This window comes from Galdieria sulphuraria, assembly GCF_000341285.1.
Source record: "Galdieria sulphuraria unplaced genomic scaffold scaf_17, whole genome shotgun sequence".
NCBI classification, from domain to species: domain Eukaryota; phylum Rhodophyta; class Bangiophyceae; order Galdieriales; family Galdieriaceae; genus Galdieria; species Galdieria sulphuraria.
In genome coordinates this window covers 1-21,634 of record NW_005178458.1, presented here as the reverse complement: position 1 = coordinate 21,634, position 21,634 = coordinate 1, and the positions used below count along the sequence as shown (strand labels likewise).

The 21,634-nt window shown below is 39.8% G+C and overlaps 13 protein-coding genes across 14 annotated transcripts; 5 read left to right on the top strand and 8 right to left on the bottom strand.

Annotated features, from left to right (window-relative positions):
- Positions 1–144: 144 nt before the first annotated feature.
- Gasu_23660 (ABC transporter, subfamily B, ATP-binding & transmembrane domain) lies at positions 145–1,839 on the top strand. The gene is made up of 2 exons (XM_005706673.1): positions 145–942; positions 971–1,839. The coding sequence occupies exons 1-2, from the start codon at positions 165–167 to the stop codon at positions 1,783–1,785; spliced, it is 1,593 nt and encodes a 530-aa protein (XP_005706730.1). The 5' UTR covers positions 145–164; the 3' UTR covers positions 1,786–1,839.
- A 4-nt stretch (positions 1,840–1,843) lies between these two features.
- On the bottom strand, positions 1,844–2,544 carry Gasu_23650 (uncharacterized protein). Its single transcript, XM_005706672.1, has 2 exons — positions 2,411–2,544; positions 1,844–2,364 (listed from the first exon to the last, which is right to left on the bottom strand). The coding sequence occupies exons 1-2, from the start codon at positions 2,520–2,522 to the stop codon at positions 2,021–2,023; spliced, it is 456 nt and encodes a 151-aa protein (XP_005706729.1). The 5' UTR covers positions 2,523–2,544; the 3' UTR covers positions 1,844–2,020.
- Positions 2,545–2,554: 10 nt separating this feature from the next.
- Positions 2,555–4,259, top strand: Gasu_23640 (serine/threonine protein kinase). 2 transcript variants are annotated; one of them, XM_005706670.1, is made up of 8 exons: positions 2,555–2,657; positions 2,706–2,901; positions 2,954–3,028; positions 3,078–3,082; positions 3,126–3,265; positions 3,311–3,418; positions 3,464–3,846; positions 3,907–4,259. In XM_005706670.1, exons 1-8 carry the CDS (start codon positions 2,563–2,565, stop codon positions 4,234–4,236), a joined length of 1,332 nt encoding a protein of 443 aa, XP_005706727.1. In that variant the 5' UTR covers positions 2,555–2,562; the 3' UTR covers positions 4,237–4,259. The 2 variants fall into 2 exon arrangements, with proteins under 2 accessions (XP_005706727.1, XP_005706728.1); XM_005706671.1 differs by having other exon boundaries at positions 3,126–3,418.
- Positions 4,260–4,263: 4 nt separating this feature from the next.
- On the bottom strand, positions 4,264–5,914 carry Gasu_23630 (uncharacterized protein). The gene is made up of 3 exons (XM_005706669.1): positions 5,870–5,914; positions 5,354–5,820; positions 4,264–5,303 (listed from the first exon to the last, which is right to left on the bottom strand). Exons 1-3 carry the CDS (start codon positions 5,910–5,912, stop codon positions 4,314–4,316), a joined length of 1,500 nt encoding a protein of 499 aa, XP_005706726.1. The 5' UTR covers positions 5,913–5,914; the 3' UTR covers positions 4,264–4,313.
- A 9-nt stretch (positions 5,915–5,923) lies between these two features.
- On the bottom strand, positions 5,924–8,124 carry Gasu_23610 (carboxyl-terminal processing protease). The gene is made up of 2 exons (XM_005706667.1): positions 7,429–8,124; positions 5,924–7,377 (listed from the first exon to the last, which is right to left on the bottom strand). Exons 1-2 carry the CDS (start codon positions 8,098–8,100, stop codon positions 6,577–6,579), a joined length of 1,473 nt encoding a protein of 490 aa, XP_005706724.1. The 5' UTR covers positions 8,101–8,124; the 3' UTR covers positions 5,924–6,576.
- Gasu_23620 (uncharacterized protein) lies at positions 5,995–6,379 on the top strand. Its single transcript, XM_005706668.1, has 2 exons — positions 5,995–6,134; positions 6,195–6,379. Exons 1-2 carry the CDS (start codon positions 6,026–6,028, stop codon positions 6,284–6,286), a joined length of 201 nt encoding a protein of 66 aa, XP_005706725.1. The 5' UTR covers positions 5,995–6,025; the 3' UTR covers positions 6,287–6,379.
- Positions 8,125–8,134: 10 nt separating the features above from the next.
- On the top strand, positions 8,135–9,549 carry Gasu_23600 (uncharacterized protein). The gene is made up of 3 exons (XM_005706666.1): positions 8,135–8,214; positions 8,269–8,663; positions 8,710–9,549. The coding sequence occupies exons 1-3, from the start codon at positions 8,137–8,139 to the stop codon at positions 9,482–9,484; spliced, it is 1,248 nt and encodes a 415-aa protein (XP_005706723.1). The 5' UTR covers positions 8,135–8,136; the 3' UTR covers positions 9,485–9,549.
- Positions 9,550–9,553: 4 nt separating this feature from the next.
- On the bottom strand, positions 9,554–11,744 carry Gasu_23590 (serine/threonine protein kinase). Its single transcript, XM_005706665.1, has 8 exons — positions 11,613–11,744; positions 11,387–11,558; positions 11,262–11,336; positions 11,209–11,213; positions 11,022–11,161; positions 10,861–10,968; positions 10,417–10,808; positions 9,554–10,368 (listed from the first exon to the last, which is right to left on the bottom strand). The coding sequence occupies exons 1-8, from the start codon at positions 11,708–11,710 to the stop codon at positions 10,000–10,002; spliced, it is 1,359 nt and encodes a 452-aa protein (XP_005706722.1). The 5' UTR covers positions 11,711–11,744; the 3' UTR covers positions 9,554–9,999.
- A 10-nt stretch (positions 11,745–11,754) lies between these two features.
- Positions 11,755–13,693, top strand: Gasu_23580 (sulfoquinovosyltransferase). The gene is made up of 3 exons (XM_005706664.1): positions 11,755–11,805; positions 11,855–12,874; positions 12,927–13,693. Exons 1-3 carry the CDS (start codon positions 11,770–11,772, stop codon positions 13,554–13,556), a joined length of 1,686 nt encoding a protein of 561 aa, XP_005706721.1. The 5' UTR covers positions 11,755–11,769; the 3' UTR covers positions 13,557–13,693.
- A 10-nt stretch (positions 13,694–13,703) lies between these two features.
- On the bottom strand, positions 13,704–15,294 carry Gasu_23570 (amino acid/polyamine/organocation permease, APC family). Its single transcript, XM_005706663.1, has 2 exons — positions 13,830–15,294; positions 13,704–13,782 (listed from the first exon to the last, which is right to left on the bottom strand). The coding sequence occupies exons 1-2, from the start codon at positions 15,152–15,154 to the stop codon at positions 13,725–13,727; spliced, it is 1,383 nt and encodes a 460-aa protein (XP_005706720.1). The 5' UTR covers positions 15,155–15,294; the 3' UTR covers positions 13,704–13,724.
- A 98-nt stretch (positions 15,295–15,392) lies between these two features.
- On the bottom strand, positions 15,393–16,724 carry Gasu_23560 (uncharacterized protein). Its single transcript, XM_005706662.1, has one exon. It carries the CDS (start codon positions 16,667–16,669, stop codon positions 15,539–15,541), a length of 1,131 nt encoding a protein of 376 aa, XP_005706719.1. The 5' UTR covers positions 16,670–16,724; the 3' UTR covers positions 15,393–15,538.
- A 9-nt stretch (positions 16,725–16,733) lies between these two features.
- Gasu_23550 (DNA topoisomerase III alpha) lies at positions 16,734–19,494 on the bottom strand. Its single transcript, XM_005706661.1, has 3 exons — positions 18,829–19,494; positions 17,746–18,780; positions 16,734–17,697 (listed from the first exon to the last, which is right to left on the bottom strand). Exons 1-3 carry the CDS (start codon positions 19,461–19,463, stop codon positions 16,806–16,808), a joined length of 2,562 nt encoding a protein of 853 aa, XP_005706718.1. The 5' UTR covers positions 19,464–19,494; the 3' UTR covers positions 16,734–16,805.
- Positions 19,495–19,728: 234 nt separating this feature from the next.
- Gasu_23540 (MFS transporter, PHS family, inorganic phosphate transporter) lies at positions 19,729–21,414 on the bottom strand. The gene has a single exon (XM_005706660.1). The coding sequence runs from the start codon at positions 21,388–21,390 to the stop codon at positions 19,825–19,827; it is 1,566 nt and encodes a 521-aa protein (XP_005706717.1). The 5' UTR covers positions 21,391–21,414; the 3' UTR covers positions 19,729–19,824.
- Positions 21,415–21,634: the final 220 nt, after the last annotated feature.

The following is a 21,634-nucleotide window of genomic DNA, read 5'->3' as shown; positions in this document are numbered from 1 at the left end:
CTTTGCAAAAGTACTGCATCTCAGGAACGACCAGTTTTTAAAAACATTTCCCTATGCACTAAGTGTATTTCTTTCACAGATACTGAATAGCTGATGTCTTCAACAGCCAAAGTCCAAACGATTTAGGCAACAAATCCAATGGATGTCCCATTATAGTGGCCGTCATGTTCAATTCCCCTTCAGAAATAACTACGCCGCTTCACAACGGAAGTTCTCACCTTACTTTACCCTTGGCTCTCTCTTTGAAAGGCGTAAGCGTCAGGACTAGAACAGGCAGTGAGATCCTTTCAAATATAGACTGGGACGTTTTACAAGGTGCCACTGCAGTGGTTATTGGCCCTTCTGGTTCGGGAAAGACCAGGCTTGTTCGTCTTTTGAATCGGTTGGACGAGGCATCCTCTGGTAGCATAGAAATCTTTGGACTTGATATAAGGCAGTGGAATCCTCGACAGTTACGCAGAAAAGTTGTATACGTAGCTCAAACACCCTATCTTTCTCAAAGTACAGTGCTTGAAAACTTGGAGATAATCTGCAAGTTAGGAGTTATCACCAAGTCACTTTTTGAAAGAAACCTTGAAGAAGCGTTGGAAATTGCGGGCTTCCAAAAGACTCTTCTTGGCCACTCTGTGAATACGCTGTCAGGTGGAGAAAAGCAACGTTTATCCGTTGCCCGAGCCCTTCTGTTGTCACCTGAAGTTCTCGTCTTGGACGAACCTACTTCTAGCTTGGACGGTTTAGGAGCACAGAGCTTTCTTCAAAGGCTAAATCACTGGAGACAGAAGAGCAATAGCACGCTCATAGTTATTTCACATCGTTTTGCTGACTTGTCGGTCCTTGGTGGCCAGCTTCTTATGTTGAATAGCGGAAAAGCTGTTTTGAAAGGAGAAACGTTAACTATTTTGAATTCTGTTGAGGGAGAACAGGTTCGGAAGTTATTGTCGGGTGAAGACTTAGAGTGAGTTGTTGCAAGTGTCCAGTATGTCTTGTCCAGATACAGGAGCAATACCTTTGGATCCAGAACAACTTATTTTTGCGGGTGGTTTTCTCATTGCCAACATTGTAGCTATTCATCTTTTGGAACTTGGTCTCGAAAGAGACATTACTTTGGGAGGTTTTCGTGCGACTGTTCAGTTGTTAATGGTAGGATATTTTCTAAGATGGGTATTTTTAACTCGCAAGGTAGCTGTTGTTATGTTGGCCTTTGGTATTATGTTGTCAGTAGCTGTTTGGACTGCGACGCGAAGAGTGAAGCGGAAACTTCCAGGCTTGTTATATAAAAGTGCAGTTTCGATTGTAATGGGCTCTGGAGTAACTACAGTTATGGTGACGGCGTTTGTGATAGGTACTGATCCTTGGTGGGATCCTCGATATTTTCTTCCTCTTGCAGGAATGATCGTTGGAAATGCAATGAATGCAGCTGCTTTGGTTTCAGAAAGAATGGTGAGTGAGATTGTTTCTCGTCAAGGAGAAATTGAGGCCCTTCTGAGTCTTTCAGCGACACCTAGACAAGCAGTTGCTCCTGCATTGCGTGCAGCTCTTCGTTCTTCCATGATTCCTTCTATCAACGGAATGATGACTGTGGGACTTGTTTCATTACCTGGAATGATGACTGGACAAATGTTGGGAGGAGCGGATCCTTCAGTTGCCGCAAGATATCAGCTCATGATTGTGTTTGTTTTGGCTGGAGCAACAAGTGCAGTAGCTGTTTCATTGTCCATATTATTATATCATTCTTTTTTCACTTCAGCTTGGCAGCTGAGAACAGAGTTGCTCGCATCCGAGTAATATTGTAGTGAAATAAATTTCAGTGTGTTTCTTCATATATAGAAAAGAAGGCAACTTTCGAAAACAGTAAGCAAAATATTTACTCAAGTCGACGATAAAACCAAATACAGAATCTGCCTAACAAGAATCTATTTCATATAGGTGTGTTCGTAGAAAATCGTTCTTCTATAGTTTGATAAAGCTGGTAACCCTTTAACCTCTCAATAATCATTCCTAAGGTTAGGCGTTTGAGTAATTACACGAATTGTTTTAGGTGTTCCAATCTCCGTTGCAGGTCCGAAATGCGGGACTCCACATGAATTGCCCCCAGTTTGTTATTTCTTTCTCTTGCTCGCTCAAGCAGTTCTTGTCTCTTTTCAAGTTCCTTTTGAAGCTCTCCAAGCAGAGCTTGTCGGGACCTCGAATTTAGGGAGCGAAAATATCCTTCATCCCACTCCCATACGCGTTCTCTTATGGCCTTGTCTCGTCTTTCCTTACACTTCCTATATATTGTCATTTGAATACGGCATCTCTTCTCTTCAGAGAATAGCAAAAAGCAACGAAACACGTTGGCAAGATGTTTCTCGCAAAGATTCAAATCTGAACAAAACTAAGCTTTTGTAGGATCGAGAACCAAATTACCCACCCTTTAAGAAATCTTTTGGAAGTTCTTTGGGAAGTTCTGGAGGTGGCTGTCTCACCAAAGCTGAACTTTGTGTAAAAAGATTGCTTCTGAAGTTGTCTTTAGCCTCCGACATGACAAAAATCTTTTACTTGAAATCCATTTTTTGGGAGGAAATGCACTGTTCGCCTCTCATCAAACGAGCAGCTGGAGAAAAGTACCATCCCGAAAGCTTTAAACAAAGATGGGAAATATTGAAAAAGTTAGGAGAGTAAGTTTGTTTTTCTTTTTATGGGGGCAATCGTTTACAGTAAGGCAGAGGGGGTTTTTCCAAAGTTACTATCGGAAAGCGAAAGAGCGAAGAGGATTCCGTGTATTCCGGTTTTGGACCTACCAACGCTTCTCGTGATGAAACGATTTCTGAAGTTGCTATTAAGTGTATTTCAAAGGAAGACATGAGAAACGGTTCGGAGAGTGAAGAATTAGTTGCGCGCGAGATACAGACTTTTGTGACTGTATGTTTTTTCTTATACTGGATAGCTTATTGTTGAAGGAAGAATCCTTTAGGTTGGAAATGGTTATCCCTATGTCGCTCAGTTGTACGAAGTATGTGAAGACGAAAAGTTTGTTTATTTGATAATGGTACGTTTTAAAGCCTTTGTTTTAATGGAAACTTTCGAACCATATGTAGGAACTGTAAGTTTTCGTTTTTGTTCGAATCAAGCCTTATTATTTGAAGACTATCTGGAGGAGAACTTTTCGACCAAATCGTGCAACGAGGCCACTTTTCCGAGAAAGACGCTAGTGCTATCGCTTCGTGTATGATTTCTTCAGTTGCACATTGTCACTCGAAACACGTCGTTCACCGAGATCTCAAACGTGAGTTGAAGTTTTTCCCAAGTCATTTTCTGACAACTAGTTTAGCTGAGAATTTTGTTTTTGAAAGTCATGCTTATGACGCAAAATTGAAATTGATTGACTTTGGTTTGGCAGCCATTATGGCCAGTCCTGCATCAACATTTCGAACCATTTGTGAGTTTTTTCTTACTTGGTAGAATTTTTTTTATGAGGCAGTAGGTGGTTCTCCATCCTATGTTGCTCCAGAAATACTTTATCAGAAGCCTTATACGTATAAGGTGGATATTTGGAGTTTGGGAGTAATTATTTATATCTTATTGGCAGGATATGCACCTTTTGAAGCGAAAGATGAGAAAGAGCTTTTTCGTCGAATAAAACACGACCCTGTTCGAATGGAAGGAAAGGAATGGGATGCTATATCTTCTGATGCGAAGCATTTTGTAGCTTCGTTGTTGGAAAAGGATCCACGAAAGAGACCTTCATGTGAAGAATGTCTACAGCATCCTTGGATAGAGAAAGGCCAGCATATTCTTGAAGAGCAGCATCATTTGGAACATACAGTAAAGAATTTAAGACAATTCAAAGCAAGGCGTAATTGGCATGTAAGGATTGTTGGAAACTATGGACCTTTTTGTTGCACATACTAAGATGACTTTTATTAGGCAGCTGTTGCCGGAGTTACTGCAATGAATCGCATGGCTCGCTTAGCCCATCTTCATCACCATGTATTACGTTCTGCTAGTGAGACTGATCAGAGTGGCTCTCCTCCGTCAGAAGAGAAAACCAACAATGAAGAGGAGAAGGATGGAGACAAATCAACGAGGCCACAAGATGGTAAAGTTCAGGATCCAGTCAAGGAAGGATTAGAAACTTCAAAAGAGACTTTGACTTCATCCTTAAAGACAAAGAATGAACCTGCAGACAAAAATGACACCAACACCAAACATATGCCAAGTGAAAGGGAACCTTTCTGTTCTTGTGTCATTTCTTAAGGAGTACTTCATATTTATTCCTTTTTTGGAAACCATATCGTTGTCTGAGACTACTGATTGAAAATTCTTATAATAAATCAGCTAAACATTTTGCGTTTCCAAGACAGAAACTCCTCTCGTAGTTCATTCGTGACTTGCTCTTCTTCCTTCATGTCATTTACTGACTTTTTCCAATCTATCTTTTGAGGCATATTCATCGCCAATGCTGCAATCTTTCTTCCGAATGAAAACAAGGCAAAATAGGGAGATTGTGTACCAGCATACTTGCGCTTTCTTTTGTTTTCACTTTCAACAACATGTAAAGCATAGCAACCATCCGGTAACTTGAACAAGATGTACTCGTCCATCTTTCCACTACGATATTTCTCTTCAAACTCAGTCTCTGAACCCAGCTCCCATATGGTAACTCCTAGTCTCTTAGATTCTCTATCCAAAAGATTAGATACAAAAGAAAGGCTTTCTCTGATAGGCATTCCAATAACTTGTATCTGCATATGATTCACTTCGTTTCCTGATGGCGGTTTCATACTTCTCTCAAACCAAAATATTTGTAAATTCATTGAACTCCACCAATTCTCCAACAAAGATAAGTAAAACTGTACTTCCTTCCAAGTTTCTGTCGACAACTCAAACCTCGAGCCCACATGTTCGATAGGAACGATGAGAAGGTGATACTTGGACAGGTATCCCTTTGCAAGTGCCAAAAAACAATACTGACCAACGTCAACAATCAAATGTAAATCCTTTTCATTGGCTAAACAAAACCAACACGAAGCCTGATGAGGCTTCTTTGCGTCACCATCTAAACTATACTTCTCCAAAAATCTAACATTTGCTACTTCTTTTTCTTCTTCTTCGACGATTTTGTCGAATTGAAAAGGATTGGGTAATACTGAGGGACCCGACCTTTCTTTTATCCAATTGGTTTCATCCAAATAAGCTACAGGTTTCATAGATAGAGCATATAGCCACTTTTGCTTTGAGCCGACATGGCTCAAATGAATAAAACGGGAAAGAGTAAAACTATCCTCAAATAGAAAAGGGCCATATTCAAAATATTCAAAAGGCTAATAAAATGTGAACAACGACAAAGAACATACAAGAAACGGTAAAATACCTCCACCGAACAGAATGAATAACGTGGCTTTAGCTGCGCCAAACCTTTTGATAAGTCGCTATATTGCCCTTGAAGATGCAGCGATTGTCTGTCGAGAGAAATATCCAGGATTGCAATATCTAACTGAGTTTGCGAACGCATACAGCTTTCTACAAAACTGTTGAACGCATTCCAATCGTGTGAAAGGCCACAAGGAATGAATGATATTCGAAAGCTACAAACCTCAAAAACTTCGAAAGGTCTGAGAGTATAAACGTTTTTCTGAATAGATTCCTTTAACGGTACACTATCCCATTTGTGTTGAGAAGCCAGATAAACCTCCAAGGACAACTCTTCCTTCTTTTCTGCCGCTGTAGTCAAACTTACAAGTTGTTTTAAGTCGAAACCACAGCACAGAACAAAGGAGAAAGGTCCTTGCTTTTCCTGCACCCTTAATATTCGTGATAGAAACAATTCTGCCTCACTTTCTTCAACAGAGCTGTAAGCAAGAATACGTTTACAATTTTCTTGACTAACCTTCCTTTATAGCTCCACAGACTAGAAACTTTGTCAATTCCATAAGAAAACTCTGACTAAAGCTTTCTACCTTTAGGACAGCTATTAGGCTAACATTCGATACATAAAATTCTCATGCTCATTTTGTGAGTATGCATTTGTCAAAGTTTGAGGTAGATGTATATTCCCAAGACTCTGTGTTCCTTGACAACTTGTAAGATAGTCTCCAATTATTTGTTGCGTACTTTGATATATTTTGGAAAAATTAAGCGAATGGTTTTGTTAGGTATGTCATAGTGTTTCTCCTTGAGACTTGTGTTGTTATCCTCAGAATATTGTGAAATAGAAATAGACGTTTTCGAATGGCTTACGAGTTGCCAACAAAATGCTTTCAAGAGGACCAGTCTATTAAATGGTGGAAAGGCTACCAGAACATAAGTGAACACGAAGCATCGTTGAATACTACAAGACCAGCGAGACTCAAGGCAAAGCTATGATATAATCCAACAAGGCACGATTACTTTTCTGAAATTGCTTTTACCTTGACTTTGAGTCTTTCCTCCAAGTTGTTTCTTAAGCACAGAGTTGATATGGTTGGATGAAATAATATGACAAAGTTGTTTCGTTGCAATTGAACTGCAACTTGTGAGAAATGATAACGAAAAACGAATGAATAACAGCAATTTATAGTTGTCATTTATATGACTTTAGATTCGTCCAGCTCGTTGTCAACGTAGATTGCTGCTATTCTCTATTTGTTGTCGACATTGGCATAATTGCTTATCTATCTTATCCCATTCTCGAATGACGGAAATGGGATTTCTTTGTTTCAAGTATATATCGGGTTCAATTCCTTTCTTATGAATGTTGGTATGGTTAGGAGTTTGATATTCAGCAACAGTCAAAATCAAACCACCCCCGTCCGAAAGCCCAAAAACGGCTTGTACTAAACCCTTTCCAAAAGTTTTCTCTCCAACCAAAACAGCTCGACAGTTATCATGCAAAGCGCTTGCTAATATCTCCGATGCACTAGCTGAGTATTTATCGGTAAGAATGACAATAGGATCACTTGTAGGAGTTATATTGTCAGCCTGCAGTCTATGTGTTGATTGGACAGTTAGCTGGTCTTCATGATGGTTCCTATCCAATATTCGCACGACTGTACCATGTTCCATAAATATGCCAGCGACTTGAAATGCTCCTTCAAGGGCACCTCCTCGGTTTCCCTGCAAGTCTAGAATATATGCGTTAGCACCTTGCTGTTCCAAGTAATTAACAACTTGTAATAATTTGTAAGCCACGCTGGCATTGAATTCTCTAATCTTGATATATCCAATTCGATATTCTCTACCACTTGTATTATGAGAAAAAATCCTATAAGATGAAATAGCATTCTCATTCGAATATTCTCTGTCCAAGGTGACTGTGCGATATTCACTTCCTTTTCCTTTCGAATCTAAAACGAGAACCAGCTGGCTCTTTCCATCACCTTGCAAGGCCTCGGCTGCTTCTATACTTGTCATTCCCTTCTAATATAATTTGAGTAGAAAACCTCACGAGAAAAGAAGAAAAATACACACCACTGGTTTACCATTTATAGCAGTGACTCGATCACCTACTCGAACGCCAACTTTATTCGCGGGACTACCCTTCGGTGGCGGACCGGTAACTATAAGATAACCATCATCTGAAGGTGCCAACAACAAACCCGTTCCTGTCATATCATATTTGAGAAGCCTTCGAAAATCTGCGGGTCTCACAACTGTGCTATATGGATCCTTCAAAACTTTCAGCATCGATGTTGCAATCTTGTATGTTGTTTCTCTTCTTGATGTCAATTTTGTATGATACTCTTTCCAAACTTGAGTCCAGGAATGACCTGAATACGTTTCGTCATAATAGTATTTATCTACAAGCTTCCAAATTTCGCTTAGAAATTCTACTTCCGGTTTTGAAGAGTTTTCGTTCAGAGCAACCGCTGCATAAGCGTTTTCACAATAAGAAGGTGTTTTATGAAGACACAAAATAGAACTAGTGCTCAAAACAGAGATAACAGCTAGCACTAGAATGCCAGAATAGTTTTTCTGGTTTACCATCTTCACAGTATTGCAACGGCAACTATTACCAGAAAGTTTCTTTCTCAATGAAAATACGATAGTACTTGGCTTCAAGGTAACAAAGTTATCAAACTTTTCAAGTCTACTAACAGGAAAGGCGCGGAAAGAGCAGATATGAACAGCAAAACACAACATGATACGAGATCAATCGGTTTTCTATGAAAAAAGGAAATGTCTTGGGTAGAAGAAGAAGAGTGGAAGTACTTTCGTTGTGGAGGAAGACATATTTTGTTTGAACCAATGGGAAAAGTACGTTTAGATTTTGTAAGATTTTTATATAAAGAGGTACAATTCTTGTCGTAGCAACCTCTTTCTAAAGGGTTACTTTTACGTGTCCGCAGACAAGATGCTCGTCAGTTTACGAGTTTAGAAGTAACAGAAGAACAGCGTTTTGTGAGAGATTTTTTTGGAACGAATATAGGTTTTCATTATCTGCCAAAAGCTTACAATGTTTCCGTTTCCACCGGGTTTCTTTGTGAGCTCTCGAGATCTCTTCACTGTCAACTTGTGGAAGGTAAAGACGTGGACGTGCTTTCCAAGTCAGTGATTTTGATCAGAGACCAAAGAAAAGTGCCTTGTACTACAGCTGTATGTAGTGAAGACTGTATCTGTATAGAATGGAAACCAAAATATATGTTGCTTCCACGTAGTCGTCTCGTTCCAGCTCCCATTTCCCAATATAAATATCGCTATTACAGGTAATGAAGAAAATAGTAGTTTGAAAGACTTAGAGTTCTTGCACAGGAGCAATCTTAAAAATTTTCAAAGCGAAGATAGCCTTGTCTACACGCCTGAGGATATCCTTTCCTTTCAGCACGATAGAATCCGTCGAGCCTTGGTTTCGCTAATAAGGCAGAAAAGCAAATATCTTCAGTTATTACATCCTCATCAACCTGAACCCATTTCTTCAACGATATTGGAAACAAAGTTGGATATTCTTGTACATATTATTTGTAAGGAGGCCATACTGTTTTCAAGGTTACGAATGATTCAGCAACTGGATATCTTGGACTACGAAGGTGCAAAATTAGCACTCGAGGCCTTGGAGACCTTGAAAGACTCTGATTTAGAGAAACTGGAGAAGAAAATTTATGGAAAATCTTTTACTCCTGGTTGGCTGAAAGAAGAACTTTTGTATCTAAATAGTTTTCATGATATGATATTTGATTCAGATGAGGAAGAGACACGGATGCATTGGTGTTTGACTGGAGATATTCAAAAACTGGAAAGATCCTTTCTACAAGGACTCAGTTGTTTGCATTCCTTGGAAAGTGGAGAGTTGGAAAGAATTCTCGGCGATTTTCTATATTCTACGATAACGAAGGATTGTTCCCTTTTGATTAGTTTTGTTCAAGTTTCTGAGAATTCAAATTGCTACCTCAGTGATATGTGGAAACCGATATATATTGAACAAAGAATGTACTATTATAGTATTTCAGTTATAGATTTAGAGCCCAAATCACTAAAAAAACTAAAAATATGGTTGGAAAATGACCAATTCCTATTTCAATTTCCATAGTATTCAGAAATGATATATAATAAAGCGATAAATAATGCCTTTGACACTGAGCAAACATGTTATGTCTCAACAAAACACTATGAAATTGCAAAACTTGAAATCAAAAGCCAAGCAACTGTAATATTCTTATCCTATATTCTACATATCATGATTACAAGAAGCATTTTGTTTATGACAAGGTAAAGTCACGAATTGAAATATGCTGTTTGCCTTGTCAAATAAAGAGAGCAACAAATGAATTAAGAAACGAAAAGCTCTCCAGAAATCTACAACGAAATTCTTCATATCGAGACTCCAAGCATCGCGTTCACTTTAGGAATATTCTCATTAGGCGTTTGTCTAGAAATTACAAGACTGCTAAAATGTCTCAACAACATGATAATTCTTCGTTTGTGCCGGAGTCGCATTCCACTTACGTCATGTAACAATGTTACACTCATAAAAGAGTCTTGTCATTCCAGTGACTATCTTAAAAGTATTACTTGGCATCGGCTTTTAGAAGTTTTCAAGAACCACTATTGCAACACACAAAGCCCACAAGAAACTGAAGTATCCTGATACTTGACCTTCTGCGACTCCTTCTCTTTTGAAGGTGGCTTCCTTCCTAGAAAATGTTCAAATCTAGATGCTGTCTCGGCCTGGTTCAACTCGTTGGAAGGCTTTCCTATAATTTCTTCTTCTTGTTCTTCTTCATTTAAATCTTCTCCTGTCATATATTCTTCACGAGTCTCTTCAAATAAAGTCATGGATCGCTCCTCAACTTCCGAAACATCAAACTTGGGGCCATGAGACTCGTCTGGCTCCATAGTCGCTGAGAGAATCCTCTCGTGCAATTCTGCCAAGTGAGCCAATCTATTGGCTTTTCTAATTTTTGAAATTGCCTCCTAATAGATATTCTTAAAGCCAAAATGCAAAATTATTCTGCTTCTTACTTCCCACTTCTCTCTTGCATCGAAATTCCGGAGATTCCTCAATGTATTCTTGAGGCTAGGTGATACGACTGCGTTTTCATAGCATCTTTGACCCTTTAGTATCCAAGGATGTTGCAAACACCAGTAAATATCTGGTCGAGACTGTGGAGTTTTCGTCAACATCTTTAAGACCAAATCCTTTGCTTCATCCGATATGTCTGTCCAGGAACCGCCTCTAAACTCAACTTGATCGTATTTAATCTTATGAAATAATACTTTCTCATCTCGATGTTCAAATGGTGCATGGCCACTTAAAAGAATATGGATTATGATACCCAAACTCCAGACATCCACCTTTGAGGTATACGCTTGTTGAAACAAAATCTCCGGAGCAATGTACGAAGGAGAACCACCTAACATGCTAGAAAATAAGCATTCAACATTGAAAAAAAATCTCACTCTTACACAACGTATAAAACGCAACATTTTCCGAAGCCATAATGTTAGCTAAGCCAAAATCAACTAATTTTAGCTTGCAATTTTCTTGTTCATTCTCAAAGACAAAATTTTCGGCTAATTTCAGGCTATATTGATATCATTTCATAGATGAGTCTAAAAAAGCTTACGTTTCAGGTCTCGATGAACAACATGAACCGAGTGACAGTGCGCGATAGAAGCAACCATGCTGTAAGCTAATCGACTAGCGTGAATTTCGTCAAAGAAACCACAATTAACTATTCTTTGAAACAATTCGCCACCCCGTAGTCTACGTATGGAACTGAGAAATAAGCAAAAAGAAGCTTACACACTTACAACTCCTATGTAAAATTGTAAGACAAAGGATTGCGACAAGAACATAAGCCAACCTGAACAATGTAAACTTTATCTTTCTCTTCAATCACTTCATATAAATCAACGACAAAGTTATTCCCATTTCCAGCCTAAGTTTCTTTAATAAAGAAGGGAGGGACCATCAATTGCCGCTGCATACCAAACGTAAAGCTTTCACTTCTCTTGCCAATAAAACTTCGCTATCGTATCCTTCATATATAGTTTTCTTATCTATCGTTTTTACTGCTGCAAATTCAGTATCATTATTTTGTGTTGTATTTGAAGAGGCAGAATTCTTTCTCATAGCAATGCTAACTTTCGAAAAGCTACCTCTACAAATCAGAATACTCTTAACAAAATGCAAACTAAGTAAAACATTCGTTTACCTTCCTAACGGCTCTAAAATTTCCCATCTTTCGTTAAAGTTACCTTGAATATATTTGTCGGCTGCTGCCTGTTTTAGCAGTTTCGTCAAGTTTCTCATAATTGTCCCAAAAAGTAAGTATCAATCAGTACTAATCAAATGTCCATACAAATCGCATCATGAAAGATTTGCTATCTTTCAGTTTTCCGGATACCGTAAGTAGTTAAGCTTATAGTATTATGTGATATCTTTTATCCTCTGTAGGTTTTGGATAACAGAAAGTGTTTAAGTTATCCGTTATTTAATATTCGTTCCTATCTGTTCATAGGCAGTTTCACCACAGCTACCGTACCAGGCTTTTCACTCCGAGTGTTGCAGCCAAGACTTCAAAAGTTGCCCGTGCTAGGCAATCCAGGAAATCTGTTGTTTAGTTGTGGCAATTGTGGTAGATGTTTGTATTCAACAAACTATGCGTGTCACATACACGTTTTTCGACGTTGCAAGATGTCGTCTAGCTTCCCAGACGGCTCTCGTGATAGTGAAGGAACACAGTGTGACTGTACGCAAGTTGCAAGAAGAGGAACTATTGATAAAGGAGTTCCTACTCTAGAGTCTTCTAGTGTGAACTCTGTTCAGAGGCGAATACTTCCACCTCATCGAATAGTTATGATTATTGAACCATCTCCCTTTACACATGTCTCGGGATATAGCAATCGCTTCATTGAGACGCTACGATATTTGAAGGAAGCCGGTGATGATGTTTTAATCGTTGTACCGGAAGTTTCAGGTTCTGCACCAAAAGAAATCTTTGGGTTTCCTATTGTTAATATTCCAGGCTTTCGGTTTGCACTATATCCCAATATAGTTCTTTCCACTGGTGCCTATGTAGACTTCTTTTCAGTGCTTTATCGCTTTAAACCTGACATAGTTCATTTGGCAACTCCTGGCTGTTTGTGTTTCTCGGTACTCAATTGGGCTCGATTTCTTAGAGTGCCTTTACTATTATCTTATCACACACATCTTCCTATGTATGCCAAGAAGTATGGATTGGGATATTTGGAAGGCTTATGTTGGCGGCTTATTCGATATGTTAGCACACGAGCTGATCTAACACTTACTGTCTCAACACAGGTTTGCAAGGAAATGGAAGAAAAGGGAGTCAAAAACGTTCAGATATGGAGAAAAGCCGTAGACTGCAATAGATTTCATCCCAAGTTTCGAAGCTTGTCAAAGCGACAATTGTTGACAAATAACAATCCATCGAATCCTTTGGTTATCTATGTCGTAAGCAACTTTAAATTTTTTTTTCTCATTATAAATGTCTATTGCATAAAAGGGTCGTTTAGGTATAGAGAAAAACTTGTTGTGTTTGAAAGAGCTTTTCAAATACATACCCAATTTAAGTTTAGCCTTTATTGGAAATGGACCATTTGCTATGCAACTTGAAAGTCATTATCGGGATACTGCCACAATATTTACTGGAATACTAAGTGGTCAAGAACTTTCTGAAGCGTTTGCCTCAGCAGATGTATTTGTTATGCCGTCCGAGACAGAAACACTTGGATTTGTTGTTTTAGAAGCAATGGCATCAGGAGTTCCAGTTGTAGCTACTCGCTCTGGAGGTATTCCTGATCTAGTTCAACATGAGATAACGGGGCTTTTATACGAACCAGGTGATATGGCGACATGTGCATTATACGTTTCTAGACTTATTGAGGATCCGTACTTTGCTCGAAAGTTGTCAGCTAAAGCCAGAAAGGAGGCAGAGAATTGGGATTGGAGAACTGCTACAGCAGTTTTGCGAAATACACATTATCATCGAGCAATGCATCACTTTCAAAACACACGAGCCATGGGAATCAGTCTTCCCCGAACTTTGTCCATTTACAGATGGTTTCGTAGAAAGTATATAATTTGGAAGCAACAATTTTCACGCTATTGGCAACTTTTGGGTTTTAATCTATGAGAAATTTTTTGATTCGTTTAGATTCTTTCCGAAGAATCGAATGAAGCTGTGGAACTGGATTTTTTCATTTGTGCTTGTTCGTGTTTGGCTAGCCACCAATGAGCCAATGGATATAGTATAAAGCCTATTAAAATCATCGACATTGCTGATAAAAAAGCGGCAAGACCACTAAGGCAAATCATAAGTACGCAACAAGATATTCCGGAACAGCAACATAGCCAAACTCCTATAAAACCCCCAGGTATCGCAAACGGCCTCGAGATATGTGGATACTTGTATCTTAAACGTACAAGAGCCGAAAATTCCAACATTTCCTTAATACAATACAGAACAGAGTCTATTTCAACCAACTTCTCAAAGCTTAACAACGAAAATAATGCAGTTCCAACAGCGACAAGTGCGATACATCGAACAGGAGTCTTATAAACGCGATGCAAAACTGCCAGTTCCGGTGGTAACAATTGAGTCGTTGCCATCCCATATAAAGCACGAGAAGAGGTTGCCATCAAGGAATTTAACATCCCAGCAGCACTTGCTAATCCACCCAAGGTAATTAAAGTACCACACCAAGTACCTCCAACTACACGATTCGCAACTAAAGGCCAAAAGGCATCATTCCATTCGTCCCAATCTTGAGCAAATGTTACAGAAGCTGCCACAGGAAGTAAAAAGGACGCCAATCCCAATGCACAAGAAAGCAAAATTGCAGCTGGATAAGTACGTGAAGCATTCTTCACCTCTCCAGCACAGGTTCCCGCACTATCAAACCCACATAGATTCCACAACAACGTGGCCCAGAATAAGCTCCAGTTGGTGTCTCGATGGCCTCGCCATTGTAACCAAACCTTGGGATCTGATTGCGGAAGCCCGACGAGCGTTAAAATAGCAAACGGAATAGCAACGATGACAACGAAAATGATGGAAGCCCAACCAACAATTTCTAGACCTCTGTAGTTGAGAATAAAACAAAACAACAACAAGAATATTCCGCCACCCCAGCTAAGCCACAAAGAAAGGTGATCTACCCCTAAAAATATCTTCAAGTAATCACTGAAAAGCCTAGGAAGCAATGCATTGTCAACCAGGGAACCAAAAAAGTTCCACCATCCCACTTGAAACCCCCAAAAGTTGCCAAAAGCTTCTTCTACCCATAAAACGAAACCTCCATCTCGTGGATAAAGGGTTGATAGCTCAGCCGTCATAAGAGCTTGGGGTGCCGACCATATCCACGGAACAACAAGTAAACCAATCAAAGCCGGTAGAGGCCCTGCTGCTTGTACAACTGGTTCTAATCCGTATCCGCCCCCGGCAGTTACTAAATACATGAGTCCTGCCAGTTGAAAGATACCTAAAGTTCTAGGAGGGGCTGCGTCTGTAGTTCCGTCTGAGTCAAGGCCGTCTAAACTATAACCTATTGATTTCTGTACAAGATTGCTCCTATCTCTACTTAGTCGGTAAGCGCTTTTCTGTTTAGAACACAAGGAACCACTGCTCTGTGACTCGTTTTTAGCTTCCCTCTCCTTCCATTCCTGTGAGTTTACACTCTCAAAACTACCGTACTTTTGCCGACTACAGTCGTCATCTTCGGGGTTGAGCATTTTCTCCAACTGTTCTAGGGCTTGTCCTTCATATTCCCAAAAAAACTGACAAAGTTTTGGGTTAATGCATTTCAATACTCCAAAAGTGATGAATTGAACAATCTACTCTGCATAAAACTCTTAAATGTTTTGTAAAAAATTTCTGGCAAAACTGTGCGGTGTAATTCACTTAAAGCATCAAGTGAAACAGACGTCATCTTCACAAGTTCAAAACAATTCTCCACAAGGAAGTGAACCTGCTCGAGAGACAACATATATTGAAACTTAGAAATACTCTCACTTCTTACAAGAGAGCGGTGGCTGAGTGGGCAGAGTGGCGAGTGTCAAACCGAAAACAAGTTGAATATTTATATGTAAATTCAATCACCCATCATAAAAGCAAAGCTATGAAATCACACAACAGCCGCCTTCGGCAGCTGTCTGTTTAGATTTTCCAGATTTTTCGTCGGGTCGAAAGTGCTGAGGTTTTGGTGGTGGAGGAGGAATACGTTGCATTTCAGAAGCTGGCTTCAGCTCCTTTGATTCCCTTTTCTCGATATCAACTTGTCGCCGGACTTCTTCTCTTTCTGGAGCAAAGTCTTCTTTCTTTGAGCTTGAAACATCAAGAGAGTTCTTCTTCTCAGCTTGCATCTTTTCCTCAACCAATGAGGAATCCGATTGGCTTTCAGCAGGACTATAAATATTGGCTTCTGTTTGTCGAATTGCAGCGTTCTCACTTTCTGTCTGGTTACCATTAGTATTAGTGGAATGATTCCGGTGTTCAGATAATGAGGTTTGTTGACTGCTACTCTGTGTTTTGCAGTTTTGCAAAGCCATATCATTATTTTCTTCAACTGAATATGAGTCTTCACCGACACCATTTGCTTCAACGTATCCATTCTCTCCATTCGTCAGTAACGATAGTTTATCAGTGTCTTCAACTGCATTTTCATTAGACTCTATAAAATCTTCATACTTGGTTGTCTTTGGATGACCGCGCTCTTCTTCGTCCTGAAAATTTGTTTGTTGTTCCGAGGCTTGCTCATCTAAGACTTCATTGTCCGTCTGTGCAGATGGTGCATCCTGAACTATATAAGACTTGTGATCATAGGCATTATCAATCCATGAAAAATGCTTTTTACAAAGGAACAATATGCATTCGTGTTGTTCACTTTGGAATGCGAAAGTCTTAAAAGAGGAACACCGTTCTGGAGGTTCCTTTCCGCTAGCTGCCGTGATGAGTGCTTGGCATTGTTGTTCTTCCATATTTTCGTAATCTCCATAGCCCAATAGCTTTCCGTTCTTAGGCAATGGTTTCATGGGTTGATTATCCATTCCAAGAGCGCTCAAGTCACACAAGGCTTTGAGGTGTGTACCACAAGTAATGTAGCCTTGTTTTTCACCAGGCAAACAAAACATGTACTTTCCTTTGGTCCGACATTTGCTAGGTTTTTGCTTTACAGTATATCTGGCTTGACAATACTCAGTAGGAGGGTTTGTAAGATAAATGTTTACAATAGGCTCTTCCACTGCCATCACTTTTTCACAAAATTGACAAACCACAATCGACAAAATGGAAAATCCGTTCTTATTGATAGGAATCGATGACGTCAATCGCTCTTCGTAGCTTCGCTGTCTAATCCCAACCTTTTGATGAAGGTGACGAGCTTTCCTACTTGGTTCGGTGTTTACAATGAGACACACGGAACGCTCTACGTGGCGTATCTCTCGTCAAAACAGCGAGGAATAGAGAGTCGCAGTAAAGGCAACCTTTTTGCCTGACATTATCAGATAAACTCTTAAACCATAACTTTTTGGAGTGGCATGCGCTACACTTCTCGTCTTGTTCCTCAAGACCAACTTGAACGACAGAACCTTGAGAGAACTTGAGGGAAAAGCTACAGCGGTTACAATAGACTTGAACTGGAGCCCTTGGAGATAAGAAAAGTACACCAGGACAAAATAACGACTTGTTCACCTCTGTTTGCTGAACGCACTGGGCACAAAGTCCTATAGTGTTCTGGTGCCACTGCCGCCAAGGACAAGAAAGACTGCAACACGTAGAGAGTTGTGTACAACCTAAACCAGGATACCATTCTGGTTCTTTGAAGTTTGTGTCGGTGGAAGAGTCCAAGAAACACTTCGGACAAATAAGTAACGGTCGTCCCCAGCTACTAACCCACGTCACTAGCTCGAAAGAGTCTATGCTACACTTGTTGCCGTTCATAATATGAAACTTCCCTGGAGGAAGTTTTAAAGTGTCGTTACAGTTCATACAAAATAGACGATTCTGTTTCTCTTCAATCAGTTTCATATATCTATTGCATCTTCCACATAACGAAAACTTCTTTCCTCTACTATGCATATTTGTAAACACTGTTTCAAACAAATCGTCCATGGCGTCAATATGTTTTCTAAAATATATAAACTTTTTCCAAAACACACTCAAACAGTGTTCAACAACACTCATAGCGTCAACTTGTCCCGAAGCTACTTGAGCTATTTCTTGTTCTATATGACTCCTAACTACTGGAGACACGAGCTGAGGATCTATTTTTTGATACCTACTATGTATTGAGTTCTGTTTGAACTAGTAAAACATATCTACAAACCCTCGATACAGCAGAATTCCTAACTGTGTCGGTATCAAGCGTCTTTCGCTTGAAAGCCGGACATAGCCTCTTGTGATGATGTTGTTGATATGGGTTGGAATACTTGCATCAGTTCCAATACCATATTTCTCCATTAACCCGACTAGGTCGCTTTCCGATAAATATTCAGGAGGTTCCGTCTGCATTTCTTCTAAAGAAACTGTAAAGTCTTCTATAGACTCGTTTTGTTCAAAGAATATTTCACTATTCATATTCAATGACTCCATGTGGTTGGAAGAATTTGAAAACTCTAGCCATCCAGGAACCACAAGCTTCCTTTGGGAGAAGACAAACTTTTCTCCACTGAGAAGCATCCAGTATTGCTGACTCATTATAACTGCATCTTCTGAAACACTTGCCAAAAAACTATATACTATAAGTTCATAAACACGTTCGTGCTCTGCATTTCTTAGAGAGCCTCTTTCTGCTCCACGGACGGGAGTAATAGGGGGATGGTCACCTTTATCCACACCTCCTTGCCTTGATTTGTTTAAATACTTTCCCTCTCGGAAGATCTTGACGATAGGGAACCAAGTAGATGTTTTTTCCAGTTCTGACAACACTGCTTCAATGTCGAAGGATGACGGATACTTGGAAGATTCCGTTCGTGGATATGAAATCAGCCCTTGAGTGTACAAACTTTCTGCCACTTGTGCTACTTGATGAGGAGACATCTTCAATCTCTTAGAGGCTAACTTGAGCAATTCCACTGTATTCAATGGTAACGGCCGATGACGCCTTTCCTTCGATGTTGTTCTATCGATAATCTTTCCTGAAATACCACTTGAATAGGAGTTTATGCGCTCAACGATTGCGCTAGCAACTTTTCGTTCAAATATCTTGCCACGAGAAGAGTACCAATTTGTTGTTCGATTGTTCTTTCGAACATTCACGACTACCAAAAAAAATGTTTCTGGTGAAAACTTGGAAATTTCATCCAATCTCCCAACACAAAAACCTAAAGTAGGAGTTTGACAAGGGCCATAACTGACCAACCTGAAAAGGAATAGTCAGACAAAATGGAGCAAATATGTCCACCCTTACTTGGAATCGAGACTCGAAAACTTGTCATGAAAATAGCGAGTCTGAAAACGTGTGAACGCGACCCCCACCTTCAAGTCTATTTCTGCTCTCACATCTACAGCCGACGCTTGGTTTGTGTCAACATATGTCAAATTTTCCATCGCTCTACAAATGTCTTTAGTTGTTAGTGCTGAAAATTTAGCACGAAACACGTTGGCTCTGTTTCCGTAGATAACCGGTACGTTTTGCAAGGAATGCTTCACACATGATATTACTTCAAACGCTATATTTTCTCCTTCTCTATCACAGTCTAGCCAAAGGACAAGGTAGTCGACTCCTATAGCTTCCGTTGCCAAGTGCCTAACCACTTTGGAACCAGAGTCAGCAACTACTTTACGTACACCGGCAAAGAAAAGTTCTTCTGCTTCCACTAAGTTCCAATCGTTGTATTCCTTCGTAAAATCAAAGCTATACACGTGACCAAGGACAGAAGTAACCTTTATGTTCGCCATTTGACCACGAAAGTAACCACGAAACTCGTGTACCCGACAAGGACTTTTTCGAGCAGCTCTAGTCCGATAAGAATCTTGAGAAAGTGCATTTGCTACTGTTTCTGCTATGGATGGCTTTTCTGTAACAATCAAAACTTGTCTCATTGAAGAAATTTCGTATAGGAATCTTGGATTGCCCCATTCCTCTTCAATTCCTTCATCTATATGACTACTCACTCTCCACTACTCCAATCGTTACACTGGTTACTTTCATCTCCCCTTTTGGATATTTAGGAACCAACAATTATTAAATGTGTTTAAGAGCCCAACCGCTCCATGATACAGAAAGATTCCATGCTATAGTTCTTCAGTTTACTGTACACGCTGCTGTTGCAAAGCTGATGGCAAGGAAAAAGTCATTTTAGAATTCAAATGAACTCTCTTTTTTACTAAAAAAACAAGACGACAACAAACGAATAATAATCATACAAAATACTCTTTAATTATCTCTCAAGCATTGTCTTTTTTACTCTGAAAGAACCGCAATACTGTTCTTCTCATCCGAGTCATTCCCATTCGTACGTGCTTTTTCATCAGAGTCAGATGCACTGAAGTACTTCGAATAGTGTGTCGGCTGCAAATACTTCAACTCAACACCATGTTCGAGACAATACCTTTCAAATTCCATATCAATAGTTTCCAGTGACTTATTCTTATTATCTGGAATACAGATATAAGTAACTATAGCTCCAATCAGCGACAAGCCCCCACAAAATATGAAAACTGCGCGAGGTCCATTTACAGGATTGATCTTTTTCAATGGGTTAAAAACTTGAGTTCCAATAGCGGCACCAGTCTTTCCGAATGCTGCTGAAACGCCATGTAGAGTTGCTCTCACAGCGGTGGCATAAGTTTCTGTGGGAAGAATAAATGTAGTGCAGTTCGCTCCAAACTGAGTGAAAAAGAAGAATAAACCATACATCATGATAAAAGGACCGGGATTCGTTCGCATCAAGTTGAAAATACCGCCCATAATAATCGCAATCACGCCACTCATTACAGCACCAATAATTTGAATATTTCTTGAACCGATATAGTCCGCAGTGAATGCAGAGACAAAATATCCTGGCAAACCAATTAATAAGATAAGCATGCTCGTATACTCTGTGAAAACCAAGTTCGAGGACCGAACGTCTGTCTCTTCCAAGATTGACTTTGTCATTTCCGACGAAAACAGACCATTTGAGTAGAACAAAAAGTCATTGATGAACCAAGTTCCTGCAGTTCCAATAAGATTTACCCAGTACTTGCGGAGAACCAACAGCCAAGGAAGATTCTTCCTAGAAAGACCAGCTATCTCATAACGGGTGGAGTTCCTCATTCTCCATCGAAGGATGTAAATAGGTATAACGGGAACAATACTTGACGCTAGTGCGACTCTCCAGACTGGCTCAAAATTGCTCGGGTTCGCCTTTGCCCATTCAATTAACATTATTCCATATACGTAAGCTGTGATAGTTCCTACGCCTTGCATAGCAAAGACGAGGAGTACATTTTTTCCCCTTTTAATTTTCGCATCTTCGCCTGCTTCGCAAGATGTCGTTGCAGCACAAGGGTACTCACCACCAATTCCAACACCCAGAAATCCTCGCACTATTACAAGCATCCAGAACATACCCGTCTGAGAGCCGTTTGCTCCAAAGGACACTGTCTCTAAAATCGGGCCAATGAGAAGGATCGTCGCTGTGGATAAAAGCCCTGCTTTGCGGCCGATACGGTCGGCAAATAGGCCGAAGAAGAGCATTCCGACGATGTCTCCTACAAGAATACTGTTGGACACCCTGGTTTTCATTGTACTAGTAAAGGCGTCTGGATAACCTTCTGTCCAAACTCCATTAAGAATACTAACAATAAAAATGTTATAAGCATCCGTAAAGAAACCCACACCAGAAACTAAAGTATTGATAATAGGAGATCGAAATCCACCATATAATTTTTCTTCTTCCGCATGTCTTTGTTGAACCACGACATCTGCTTCCTCTTTCAACTTGTTAACTTCCTCGTCAATCCGGCTTCCGTCCACGACTGCCATAACCTCTCAAGAGGAAGTTCGTAATCACCCATACGCTTAAAAAGGCTTCCCATATCCGATCGTAAAGATTCTCGTAGATGCGAATCGCATCAAAAGAGATTCCAACTGTGATTCAGAACTATGCGGAAACCCTTCCACGACGTCGTGTACAGCTGTCCGATTTCAACAATATATTCACGACAAGGTTGCTCAAATGCATGTGATCTAGAGAGAATCTATTCATTGAATATAATAGTAGATGTTT